Below are 15,182 nucleotides of genomic sequence, written 5' to 3'. Positions count from 1 at the left end.
GCTACATCTTTCCACTTATTTCTAAACAATAAATTCTGATAAATAAAACATTTACTCATTAAATTACTTAATTTTTAGAAAAACAACACATTATTTTATTACGGCATAAATTATGAATATGTTAATTTGTGATTTTTTTCAACCTGCTTCTTATTTTCCTGAAAACTAAAGAAATGCTATATTAATACCGCATACATTAAAAAATATTCAATCTATACATAATGATATGTCGTGTATATTCAACTTATTATAGGCCGACATACGATACATTTCGTTTATTCTTTACAAAATAAATATATGTTAATATATGGGAAAAAAAGTTTGAAATACAGATATAGATTTATATTTTTCACACTAGCTTTATATTTATGTTTTAAAAATATATAAAAAAATATTTTTTTCAAATTTAGCTTAAAATTTTTCTTAAAATTCTATAACTGAGACATGTGAATAGTATTATTTTTTTTCCTAAACTTTATCTCTTAGATTTTCATAAATGTTATCATTTTATTGTTAAGAAAACTTTTAAGCTAATAAGTTAGGAACATATACATCTCCGAAGACAAAAAGACTCATATCTATATTTCTTTATAAAACAAACTCTTCTCCCCTCCTTAATTTTAAAAACCTGAAATGACACATTTACCTTTCATCTTAATACATCCTTATTTCTATTTCATAGATTATGACTAAAACGCCTTAAAAAAGTTCAACATCTATTCCTTCCTCACGCAGAAACACATAACGAAAACCCGAACTCAAAATTCCTTCCCCTCCTTCCCCCTTTCATATCCCACGCAACAATTCATCATATTTCCTACCGCAATGAAATTACTTTTATGTTAATAACCGCACCATCATCGTTGCCACTACCGCCGCTGCATTGCGCGGGTACCAATCTAGTAGTTATCAATTCACCTTTAATTTGGACTTCAAATGAAAAGATTTATTTGAAACGCAATAAAATAAGCCCACTAGAATAACATGGCCCAATGACCCAATCTCTTATTTTGCCCTGATCTTGATATGGTGCCGCAGGCCCAATCAATCAGACGAGATCCGATGCTGGACTGCTGATTGCCTTTTTTTTTTTTTTTTAATTTTGAAAAACTAATAATATGTCCCGTGATGCGGTAATAATACTCAACACAAAACTTATCAAAAGAATTTTTCAAGTAATGCTATTGTTTTGTAATAATACCCAACAATTAAGCAAGATTTGAAAATGATCATAGAAGGAAGCTGGAAGCCTGGAAATGACAATTTCTTATTAATTACTAATTTTTGACTAAAGACTTTAACATTAATCCAGTTCTATATTCTTCCAAAAATTATTGAGAGATGCTCAAAGGACCGTTTTTCATTACATTAGGAGAAGAGACCATATTATTCACAAAATTAGTACATGAAGTTACATCGTTAGTACAATAATTAACATAAAATTATAGTGGAAATCTACTAATGTTGATAAGAACAAAAGACATCTCTATAATTGAGTTATTAAAGATCTAATAAGCCAAAAACACTATGTGGTGGGTCTAATTATATTATTTAAGATTGGATCTCATGTTTCATATAAAATTAATCTTAGGTTATTTACTAAAAAGACCTTTATCATAATCCATCCGATTGATCAATTTCTGAAGTTCTAACCAACTTGATTAAAAATACTTCCTTTAGTTCGTTGAGAAACTATTTTATAGCCAATTTAACAAAAGTACTATTTTGGACATTTCATTAAATTGGCTAAGACATAAGCAAATGATTAGAAATTCCCACATAAGTTTGGGTCTAATTAAGATTAAAAGGTCTTTATTAGCAAGTAACCACTTCGATATAATTATTTGGCTCTATCTTGAATGACATCAAAACCCATCTCAGTTGGATCTGTTGCTTGGAGTTCATAGTGGATACCATCTAACACTCTCCTTATTCCATCTTTTGATGTTGCATATAGCATTTTTGCTCTTATTCTTGATGCACTTGGAGCCCTGAAACACACACAAATTATCACAACTTTTCACTCAAAAATTAAACACACATAAATTATCACAACTTTTCACTCAAAAATCTGGTTTCCATTTGTTATGTACTAAATGATTCAAATGATTATTGACAACCGACAATCAAATCAAGCTCGTAACTGATGTACATATATTGGTCAAAAGGGCAATATGAATGGAACCCCTTAATTTGGTACGTACCTATGTATATCTCACCCGCAAGGGACCAAATATGTACACATGATTAAGGAACCAATTTTTATTAGGCATTTAAGGTTCGCTTCTTCGTACAATCAAACCTTTACGAGATAATGATAAACACTACTATTAAAAATCGTTGACAATGTTAAATGAACAATATTTAATTAATTCCGTAGCATTTCTAAACAATCAAATAAGCTTTATATTATTACCCTTCAAGCAAGTGGGTAGCTAAACATCGACTTGTTGCTTGTACATATTCAACCATCAGATAGTTTTTCCAAACATTACATATATATATATATATATATATAAAGAGAGAGAGAGAGTTTACTTATTTTAAGAACCATTTTTTTTGTAAAAACAATGAGAACTCTTAGATAATATATTTATTCACATGTTTTTTTTGTTCATTCACATGTTAAATGATATAAAAAGGTATATTGTAGAAGAAACTTTTTTATGAAACCTTCAAAGTAGCTTTTTATGAACTTGTGAATGGATTTGTTCATATTTTCTGTTCACATGTGATCTACGGCTATATGTAAGGTTTTGAAAAAAAATTTCTTCTGCAACATATATGTTTATAACGTTTCACATGTGAATGAACAAAAAAAATGTGATCTAATAGAAATATTAGAAGTTCTCACGGTTCTTACAAAAAATGGGTTCTGAAAATGAGGCTCCCTTATATATATATATATATATATATATATAGGGATTAGGTATTGTAAAACAAATATTAATGTAAAATAAATAAGACAAGATCCTGACCCTTAGATCATGATTAGCTTGATGCACAAAGACTCACAAAACAATCGACACGATGATTTTCATAATGTACAATAAACCTATTATTTTATCAGTTTTATTTTACCTTTAACCATTCATTTCATAACTAATGTACGTCAAAGAAAGAATCTGATTCTCATACTTTTTACTTTTTCTAGTGGGATCCTTTTTTTCGGATCGGAAGAAATCTAAAGCTTTAGTGATCACAAAATGTCTATATTAAAATAGTCATAACTTTATATATACATATTTAATAATTCAATATTGTTAAACCACATTTACAATCTACAATCACTGTAATGCTTCTATGTTCTATCGCTTTTAAGAATAGAGTGACTTGAATGATAATAATTATTTTATGTTATTTAAATTACCTTAAAATCAGAAGTTCCTACCATATACATAATGTTTGGTTAGTAGTCACCCTAAATTATTATATTTGTTTGGATAGATAATAATATGCCCAAAAATCTAATAATGACATATAGAGGTGTTAATCTCAATTTATTAATCTTAATTTTGATCATGTGTTGTATCAAATTAAACATATGTTTAAGCCTATTGAATTAGTCATATGTGTAATTTTTTTCATATTAAATCTATAGCTAGCTATAGTATAATCACTTATATGAAAACAAGAGGGGATTAAGGAAGAATTGTGACGGACCATGCAATGAAGAAGATCTTGCTCTTATGGCAATTATCAACGGTGACAAAATCGAAATCAAAGACAGCGTAGCGGCAATCATCGTCGGGCAAGGAAGCTTCGAGATCAGAATAGCCTTCACCGGCACCACCAACTTTATCAACAGTCACTAGTTTCGATTTTTCATCAATCTTAAACACTATGTATCGATGAACTTTCTTCCATTTCATCTCCATAAACGAATTCTTACATTCATCTGTCACCCACATTCCCGTCGTCGCCTATACATTAAATCACATACACAATACAATTTTCAAACACATTATAATAAATTACTTTCTTAAAAAAAAAAAAAATTTGAAACTAGAGAATTTAGTCATGTAGATCATGAGTCATTAGTCGATCAAATAATAATAAGTGGAAACAAATGACAATGACAAAAGTATTGAAGCAATTATTGAAAATGAGAAAAGTATTGAAACTAAAAGGTTGGGAATTGAAATACTACATACCATCTTGAAAGCCATAGCCATGATGGATGAATCTTGTAAAAGAGAGAAATATGTGTTTTATGAAGAAGAGTGTGAGATAAATATATAATTAGGGGGAGTAGGACGGAATTTGGCGGGTGATGGTTGGCGTATGGGGGATATATACATGTATTGTTACTTAAATGCCCCTGATATTGACTAAAATTTCAATATTAACAAGTATGGGAAAATTATAGATGGTCGAAACTCGAATGTCGAGTGACTAACTTAATCTGTTTTTTTAGTTACGTATAACTACAATTTGCTCACTTAATTAATAGGATATATTACAAATTTCGTCCCTGGGTTCAACCGCAAATTGCAAGTTTCATCCCTAACTTCTACAAATTACAAATTTCATCCCTGACTTTCGTGCTCTGTCAACACATTTGGTAACCGCTAAGGACCATACAAAAAATGAATTACAAATTGTGTCCCTGTGTTCGAAGTTTTAAAGTGATGTCAAATATGGTGGTGGGGAAGTCGGTATTGGTGGTGGTGACAGATATTGGCCGGACTTGGGTTCCATTTGCTTGCTTCGATCATCTTCTGAAGCATCGAAAGGTCTCGGAGGTTGTCGTTCCTTTTTCGAAACCCTAAGGGAATGGATACGCCACAAAAACGTTTACAAGCCATATATATATATATATATAAAAAGTTGTGATATGTGTATATATATATAAGTTGTGATATGTATATATATATATATGTAAATGTGTGTATATATCCGGCTAACATCCGTCGCCACCACCAATACCCGACTTCCTACCAAGAGCGTGGCTTAGAAACGTTGTTGTGGCATAACAATTTCCTTGCCGTTTTGAAAAATAAACGACAACATCCCAGACATTTTGGTGCTTCAGAAGATGGCTGAACCGCGCAAGTGGAACCTAAATTCGGTCAAGATTCATCACCACCACCAATACCCAACTTCCCCTACACCAGATTCGACATCCCTTCAAATCTTTGATCACAAGGACGAAATTTGTAATTCAATTTTAATGGTTGTTAGTGGTTTGAACCAAAAGTGTTGAGAGAGCACGAAAGTCAGGGATGAAATTTGTAACATTGTGAAGTTAGGGATGAAACCTGCAATTTGTGACCGAACCCATCGACGAAATTTGTAATTTATCCTAATTTATACTATACATAAATGGACAGTCACGAATCTAGAAGTTTATAACGGAATTAAACCAGATAAAAACCCTAAGGACAAACGCACTGATATACTTATACTATATTTTAAACAAAAAAAATTCACTAACAAAATAGAATTGAGAGAGGTGGTGTGACTACCCTAGCTAATCCTATATGGTGGATTCGCCAATTAATGCAAACGGGTATATAACTTGTAAATATGTGCACTAGTTAGGGTGGAAAGAGTGGAACAGGGAGATGAGAGGGATGAGAATGGTTCGGCCGCCACTACGGCGATATGGAGCGCGAGATGGGACGGCGAGCTTGGAACTCGCAGAGGGCTAAAGGAGAGGTAAGGGAGGAGGGACTAAAAGTGACAGATATTCAAACTGAAATAGGTACATTACAGGGATTGGTAGTGTAACAAATCTAGCGCCAGGGACTAATTGCGTAAAGTTGCTGAAACCTTTTCTTTTTCCTTATTTTCCAGAGAAATGATCCAAAGGATTTTCTTTTTTTTTTTCATCTGTTATATATAAACTAATTAATACATAAACCAAATTTCTTTATTTTCTTATATATAAACCAATTTAATAATATAAACCAGTTTTTATTTTATCTATTATATATAAACTATGAAATTTTTTTTTTATTTTGGTTTTTTCTCTAACCTTTTAGCTTCTTAAATTTTTAGCAAAGTGAAATTTTAGCATAAATGTTTTTTTTTTCAACATTTTTTTTGGCATAATATAAACTTTTTTTTAATTATATAATGTTTTACTTTAAATATGTAGCGTGTTTTAAGTATTATGTAATGTGTTATGTTATTAATAAAACATATAAATTTAAAAAGGGTTAGTTATGTAAAGTTTATAAATATTAGGGATAAATTATTAAAATGTGAAGAAAAGGTTGGAGTTTAGGTTGCCAATAAAAAAAGGTTGGAGCGTTGAAATGAGGTGGAGTAATTTGATTTGGTATTTGAAGCGGGATGGGAGGGTTGAAACAATTAGTATTGATTTTTTTTTTCTTGGTTTCAACCGAAACTATTAACATTAAGGTTAAACGGAGTGGAAAAAAAAAGAAGCAAACCCGCTTATGTGGTATGGGGGTCGCCCCTCTTCTGCCCCAAACTCCTTTTAGGCTAACCCTCGCCGTCATCTTTTTTTCCTTTGACTATCGCGTGGACGGATGTAAGTATATAAAATTTGATTTGTTATTTATTTATTTTTCATTTTCTTCTTTATATATATACAACACTTTTTTATCCTACATGCCACAAGACGCAAGTCGCCAAACTCTCCAAACTTCATCTATTTCTACTTTTTTATAATAAAGACAACTCTTTCTATCCACATGTCAGCCCCTCTTTTCTCATCACTATTGATGATGTGACGGTTTAACATTGGAATTTCAGTATGAAAAGTTGAAGATAAAATGTTTAGTGTATATGAAAATTCATTGTGAAAAAGCACGTGATTTGAATGTGATCACGTACCCATTCAAATCAAAAGGACTATAACTTAATAAGGCAAGTTCTTTAAGATTTTACTTGTAACTATTAAAAACTCACTTAAAACGATAAGGGTAGCAATTTTAGACTTGACTCACAACACGATCAACGACATGATCAGTAAACAAGTTATGGTTCAAGCTAATTAGTTTGGGTTAAAAAGGTTGACGTCTAATACTATTCATCAGTTTCTCTCTCTTCTAGACACATCAAAACACACCCCTCCTTATAACCCCCACTTCTAACTAGGGGTGTTGAAAATAACCAAACCCAAATAACCTGACCCAACCCGAATGTGTTTGGATGAATTGGGTTGGGTTATTCGGTTTACGGGTCGTCATTTGGGTTAACCCGAATAACCCAAAGCTTAATCGGTTTGGGTTACGAGTGAAAATTTAATAATTTGGGTCAACCTAAATAACCCGAATAAGATGTTTGTTTGTTTTATATATATATATACTAATATAACACATCAAATTTGTTTAAAGTATATATTCTTAAATATTAACGATAAAACAACCATCTTTTCATTCAAGAATTCAAAAAACGCAAAATTACATGTGTTTCAACTGTTTTGGATATAAAAGCTTGTTAATCTAAATAAATATCAATATTATTTAAGTTTTTGAAATTGAAATTACATTGTTGCAATGTTGCATAACTAACAAATCTTTATTAATTGCACGTAAATTCATCAATCACGTTTTATTTAGGTCACCCAAAACCGGACCAAAAAAAACCCGAACACAAACAACCCAAACCCAAATAACCCAAAGCTTATTCGGTTTGGATTACAGGTTGATTTATAATTTTTCAAAACCCGACTAACCTGACCCAAATAACCCAAAACCCAAATAATCCGACCCATTAACACCCCAACTTCTAACACACTTCTAACACTATTCATCTATTATTATATTATTTTAATTTTATTTTTCACAAAACTAAACAACACATTTTATTATAATTAAAACACCTTACATTACTTAAAAATAAAAGATACTACAATAATAAAAAAGACAGTACTGGAAAAAAACATGAATTGCATAATAATGATACGATTACTCTTCATCGTCATCATCTTTGATTGACATTTTTCCTAATCTACGGTAAGCCCTTTCATTGAGCCACAACTTGTCGTGTTATGTGCATTTGACTTCCCACGTTCATTTGTCTTCTCCGCAGTTATCGTGGTACGATTCGGCCCAAGTGCATTGGTCGGTTAACGTGTGACCGACCTTAAAAACATTATCGATCACCCTCTTCACCCTTTTGCTCTCATCCTACAGAAACAACGCATATGTCTCTTCGTGTTTCGAGACCCTGCGTCCTGGTGCTTCTATTTCCTGAACGTGTTGCTCGCATTGTTGTCTCTTCTTCCGTAGGTAACCCGGGACCCCATAGAGTTCAGTTTGAAGGAAAGTGTCCTCTTTGATATCAACCATGATTCGTGTTTTCATCTCATCTTCAGTGAGACGAGGTCGGTGAACATTTTTCTTTGACGACGATGAAGCCATTTGGAATGGTGAGTGAGGTAGCAGATGAAACAAGTTTGTAGATTAAACACAAGTGGAATGGTGATGAAACTGATTATTGCTCTGGGTTGGTATTTATAGAGTGACAATGTAGGTAGCCATTTAGGGACTGGAAATGTAAATGTTTTTGAATTTTTAGCCGTTTGAGGGACTGTAATTGTAAATATTTTGAATTTAAACGTTGGAGGGACTGTAATGGTAAATATTTTGAATTTAAACGTTGGAGGAACGTCTTTTAGTTCAGCTCTAAATATTGCCTCCTTAGCAGATATTTCATTTTAAAACTCAAACTTTTATACATTTGCAATGGCTTCTTCATCAAATGCCCCTAACTGAAAACCACCAATGATTGTGGATCAAGTGGATGACAGTATCATGGCTGATATCCTCGACCGTCCTTGTGTTCGACCTCAGTTTACCAAGTCAACTATATTGCATACGAACGGGTCCACTGCCCGCAAGTATGTAGGAGTCAGTAGCTAGGTATTTCGTGTTTATAAATTTAAGACTGGAAAATTCACATCAGCCCTTATCTTTTAAAAATTTCTACTATCACAATTACATCAACCTACACCACTTGACACCGCCACCACCACCAATAGTACCATCACCGACACCATTAAACCACCTTCGTCACCACCACCGCCGCATTGCGCGGGTACTATACTCGTGTTTTCTTATATTTCAATCTTAATATTTAATGCGTATTTTCAAAGTATTTTATGTTTTTTCATATTGATAGCAGGATTTAAAATTTAAAAACTCTAAACTTATATATAGTTTTTGTCATGTAACATGAGTTGTAAACGGTTGACCACGAATAATACATTTAGTTACTAGATTGGTTTGGGTTCTAATTTTTGACATGATTATTAAATGGGAAGTTATATTAGTACCACACATATCAGTAAAATACTATGATAACCAAGGTTGAAATTGTTAACGTGATTATTTACCACACTATACAGCTTTTCAGTAAAGTATATGTTTGGTAAATTTATCAATTGTTGTAGTATGAATATCACTTCTCTTATTAAATGATTTGGATTTAAGTTGAGGAATATGAATCCGGTGGCGTAACTCGTTAATTCAAAACATGGCCGTATGATAACCAAGGTTGAAGAACTCGTGGATCGAGATCACATAGACGAGTTGAGGTGGGAGACATGATTTTTTGAAAAATCGAGGAGATATTGTGGAGATAGCGGATTTGGTTACTTTTTTATAAAAATAAAATTTTATGATTTATATTATAGCAAATTAAAAATATCTAAGAAACTTCAAAATTAATCATAATTGTCTAAAAGCATGAATGTAATTCTTCAGAGATAAACATAAATATTGTCTAAAAAAGATTTAAATGTTTTTTTAAAGATAAGAAAAGTTTGATTTATTTTGACCTTGACCTATATTTGAGTGATCCGACCGATATTTGACCAATTTTGATATTTGAACAATCCCAATGAGTGATCCGATTCCATAGCATTGACTGATTATTTCTTTAACGATTTTGGCCAATCGTATCCTTGACTAGCCGATCACGATTCTAAACCCAAGATATGTGCTGATACGAACTGGCGGAACCACATAGTAACGAGGGGTAGCCCGAACTACAGATTTGCTAAATTTTTATACTATAACTTTTCTTAAAGTTGATGTAATTTTTATGGTGTTACAGGTCATATAAATATGAGGTACGAGTCAATCTAACTAACTTTAAACATTCAAAAGATTTTCTTGAAATAACCTTATAAACGAGTCAAAAATAGAAAAAAATGTTCAAAATGGTTACATTCTAGCCGTTATCAATGCTTTATGCCAATATAAGACCAATGAAAAATATATGTGCTACGGGTTACATTCGATCCTGGTTTCGCCACGGCGGATACAGTTGATTTTTACAAAATTGACTATAACAACCCCCGCTAACCACTGGGAATAGTTGTTAATTACCTCTGCCCAACATGTGAACATGCTGAGATACGTACATAAATATACTACCAATGTAATTCAGATACGATCTGTTAACATAATCTTGTTGAATCTAGACATAAATCAAAGAATCCGCATTCATATATTGCTAAAGTATACGACATTGTTGAACAAATATTTGGAGAAACTCAAGGCATTGGGATTGAAAGTTCAAATTGGGATATAAACTGATCTAGTCCACCTAGATATTAGAAAACACAATCTAAAATTGTCAAACTGATCTAAAATTATCAAATTAATGATGAATATTCAAAAAAAGAAAAGTTTGCCTGGTTCTATATACCAAGGCATAATATTAACTTGTTAATTATGAAACAGAAGCTAAAAATTCATGACAGACTTCGGCCTTGAGAAGTGGGTGCAGTGGCACTAAGAACTTGAATCTCACGTGTTGCTCGTTATGAAGCATGGGCCGGACTTGAATCTCAGGTTTGGTCTGCACGAGGTCTCCGCTAGGTGGAATGTTTTATTCATTTTATCTTTAATAGTGTTGAAAAAGTGTAATATTATCACCTAATCATTTCTTTAAAAAATTTCACCTACATTAAGTACCCTTTAATATTGATTACCTTTAAATCAAGTATGTGCACTAATCAACGGGCGCCAACATTAGCATCGATCGCCCCCACCATCACCACCACCAATTAATATCGTGCCACTACTAAGCGGACACTCAAGATCACACCGCCGCCTCCATCATCACTGCGTGACTGTCTCGTTATTGAGATAACCCTCTATTATGATCTGAATTATAAGCTGAATCCAGCTACTTATCAAACAAAGTCTACATTTATATAGGTTTTTTTTTTTAAGTTATATGTAATCAAATAATTAAAACTTATTATTTTTCGGAATAATCTCAAGATCTTGAATTTGAGTCGGGCCTTCTGAATACACATTAATTCGATGGCCCTGGTCATCATGTAAAATCATACGAGTAGCAAACTATATATATAAATATATTTTTCGATCTAATAGTTGGATATGGCTTCCAGAATTTCGATAAATTGCATACGTCGTTTTACACACATTTTACAACTACAATTATTATTTTATATATAAATGACATGGATCGATATGATGCATGTACATATATTTTTAAAACTAATAATCATGCATGCCTCGGATCCGCCTCCACAAGATCATACTTTTAACTTGTTTCAAATGGAGGCACATGTAAATTACAACATTGTGATGGGAGTTGGTGAAACATTGTCGGTCTAGCTATAGCTAGTTGAGTTATGGTCCTAGTTGAATACCCCATTAATTGTTTCTCCTAATAGATCCAACCAGAGCGAGCATCTAAAGGTCAAGGTCATCATACATTGGTGGAAATCAGCCCGACACGTACAATTGGCACCAGTGGTCGAAAATCCTCTTCTCCTGGTGACCGCAAAATTTATACACAATTGCATCGTGAACTTAAATTGAGATGAAGAGTAGCCCGATGACCCCGATCGACCAAACTACGCTAAATTTGTGTTTGTACTTTATACTATCGTATACAATTTTATAGCATAATAATGTAATTAAGTTAGGTCGTATAACAGATTTTAGTGCATCGTATGATATACCCGTATTATATACTACTGTCATCGCACATGAGTTGACTGTGAGACCGATTGGTCGAACAGAGACGAAAGTCGAGTCCCGTGTGAAAGAGCTCTCGCTCAATGGATCAAAGGTACGCCCGGGACAACAGGACTCCCAAGAGTTATTACGAGCATGTCATGTAAACAAGTTAGAAGTATGAAAGTAAAATCAAGATAAACAAAAATACATAATAATTGTTACTTAAGAGCAAATCATATGGTTAAGAAAAATGATAGAAGAAAGAGATTTGGTTTATATTATTTTATGCAAGGTTGTAAATATTGATCGTGGCGATATATAGGTCGACCCTCTTGAAGAGATATATCGGTCGTAGCAGGGATATATCAGAGATATATCGAGGACTATAAACTTCAAAGGAATTGAATTTTTTTTAAAAAGAAAATTTAATTTTAGCAATATATTCATGATATGTTGTTTTACATATACTTCTACTTGATTTTTTTACATGTACATATAATTTTAACTTTTTGTTTAGTAGATTATATATTAAGTTATTGTTTATTTGAAATACATTAAACATAAGACTATTTACAATGAACAAAAACTTATAAGTATTTTTAAAAGTTGTAAAAAGTAAGTGTTTAAAAATGGAAAAAAAAGTTAAACTTTATTTTTACCGATAAAAGCCTATATTGATTGTTAAATTTCAATATTGACCGTTATTGACCAAAACCGATATATATATGGCCGATATGTGAAATCTTGTAAAGGTATACCCCCGATATCCAATATATGACCGATATATCGGCTGATACGGCCAATATTTACAATGCTGATTTTATGAGAAATGTTAGATTTACGAATAGAAATTTACTAACTAGTTTATACCTTTTTAAGAAATCAAACACTTTTTTATCACCAAAGTACTCCTAATTACACACTTAGACTAGAATGCTATTGTTTTTTTTGCCACCCTCGCTCAAACCTCCGTACCGATCAACTCTACCATATCCGATCACATATCCCGCCACCAAATCCATCATCACTCACCAGCCTCAATTTCCACCTGCTATTACCACCCTCGCAATACTTGTCTAATAGCCCTGCCATCACCCTCCATTTCGATGAACCCTTCGTTCGGATCAATATTGTCATCTTCGATGCATTGTTTTCCACCGTCGTAGTTACAGCCGTTACATTGCGTGAGTATCCCTCTAGTAACAAGAAAAGAGAATGAACAAAGAAAAAAAAGTATAAATAAGTATGTGGTTTTTATTAAGGGTTAATTATATAGGGATGTATATAACTTGTACACTTTGTTATTGTGTGAAGGGAACTTACGTTCGGTTCATGGTATGTAAATAACTTGCAAAATTGAACACATCGTGTAAGAAATCGATTGATAGCTGACGTGACACCATTTGAAACGTGAGACGTGGCACAGTGAGTGACCCCCACATGAGCATTTAGCACGTTGCTTACATGATTTGTTCAGTTTTGTAAGTTATTTAGATACAATGAACCTGGTTAAAGTTTTTTTCACACACAAAAAAAAGTATAAATTACATAGATCACCATATACTTAACCTTTTTATTAATGTCACAAGCTTGTTAGTAAATATTTAGTTGTAAGTAGTATATCTTTCATTTTATTATAAAAACAATAGATTTCATAAACAGTCACGAATGAGAATAAAGAGTAAAATAGTAGAGGGAATAGTTTGATTGTTAGAGTTGTTATTATAAATTTGGTTTAAATTTGATTTATATGATTAAAACAAGATATAATTTAAAACAATAAGAATAAAACCAATGAGGTCAATGAGTAATTAATTTAAATTTGATTTATAAACAAGATATAATTTAAAACAATAAGAATAAAACCAATGAGGTCGTATTGCCAATATAGTTTACATAACTAAAAATGAATCAATGATTCATGTTTAAGCCAAGATTGACCGGCTCAGTGACGATTAAGATTAAGGGCCATGTTAGGTTCAGATTCATTGGACTTCAGACAAGAAGATTGGAGCCCTCTAAAGATTTGTCTAGAAATTATGAGAAGACCAATGAACCTTTTACTTATACACGAATCTGGGTTTTACCAGATTGGTTCACTGGACTTCGCTCCAGTCAATATGATCTCACTGAAGAACATTCTCACTGAAGTCAAAGACTGAAGTCTGAAGAAAGAAGTCTGGCAAATAATGGAGCTCACTGGCAGACTTACCAGATCTCATGACTGGAGACCTTATCTGTGTTCTAGACCTTACAAGTCTGAACACGGATTACGAGGAATTTGACTCTTGCCCTTACACACTTTTATCCGGACAAACCTTTTGTCCTTTGTTAAAAACCTTACACGCGTTTAAAGGTGGTTGGTTAATTACATGACAAGTCACTGTCAAGTGACGTTATTCTTGTACTTTATGTCTGCATTTAAAGAACTTAATGTAGTTTCCTTAAATGCATCCAACCACATTTGTACGGCAAAATAAATTAAATATTAATTCATTTTGCCTATAAATACAAGTCCAAATAACTCGTCCAAATTAGCTTTTTGCAATTTGGTGCCTTTGTCTAAATACTCTCGATTTAAACGGTTATACTTCACATCTTTAAGTATTTTGATCAAAGAGTTTATTTGGGAAATATTAGATCACTTGTAATTCATAAGGTTGTTTAGATACTTACTTTGTAATATCTTGTTCCGCAACAACCTTGTATTTTATTTAACATCAATAAATAAAATACATTTGAAAACTACATTGTGTCTCACAATTCTACTTGTTTATTTATTTATTGCTTAAAGTTCTTTATTGCTTTATTTATATTCTTGCATTTATTGCAATACTAGTTCAATCTAGTGCTTACTTGTCTTGTTGGTGTTTTACTTGGTTAAACCATCTAGTGAGGGGACTAACAGGCCACAATCACCGTAACTCCTGATAATTTTGTGCGAACCTAACAAGTTCTTGACGAACCTAAGGTGGCAGTGATTGTGGAATGGAATGATCATGAATTGATTGAGTATGATTGATTGATTGAATTAAAGTATATTTGGAAGGGTAGCAGACACTTTCGAGGATTCTAATGTTGTCAGTTTTCTTTTCTCTGTAAAGACTGTAGTTTGACATGTATTGATTATCCATATGAATATTTATGTTTATATGTCATATGTATAATTTATGTATAAGGTTATCTTTGTTCTCATGCTTGTGAAGATGTTATATTTTATTGAGCTATATAAATAACATATAAACAATATATATGGACATG

General features: G+C 32.3%; 1 protein-coding gene across 1 annotated transcript; it reads right to left on the bottom strand.

Annotated features, from left to right (window-relative positions):
- Positions 1-1,637: 1,637 nt before the first annotated feature.
- LOC122596399 (actin-depolymerizing factor 5) lies at positions 1,638-4,248 on the bottom strand. Its single transcript, XM_043768969.1, has 3 exons — positions 4,155-4,248; positions 3,664-3,923; positions 1,638-1,991 (listed from the first exon to the last, which is right to left on the bottom strand). The coding sequence occupies exons 1-3, from the start codon at positions 4,173-4,175 to the stop codon at positions 1,841-1,843; spliced, it is 432 nt and encodes a 143-aa protein (XP_043624904.1). The 5' UTR covers positions 4,176-4,248; the 3' UTR covers positions 1,638-1,840.
- Between the last annotated feature and the right edge of the window lie 10,934 nt (positions 4,249-15,182).

The sequence above is a fragment of the Erigeron canadensis genome, chromosome 4, assembly GCF_010389155.1.
Source record: "Erigeron canadensis isolate Cc75 chromosome 4, C_canadensis_v1, whole genome shotgun sequence".
Lineage (NCBI taxonomy): Eukaryota > Viridiplantae > Streptophyta > Magnoliopsida > Asterales > Asteraceae > Erigeron > Erigeron canadensis.
Note: the sequence above shows the minus strand (reverse complement) of the source record. Positions and strands in the feature narration are given on the sequence as shown.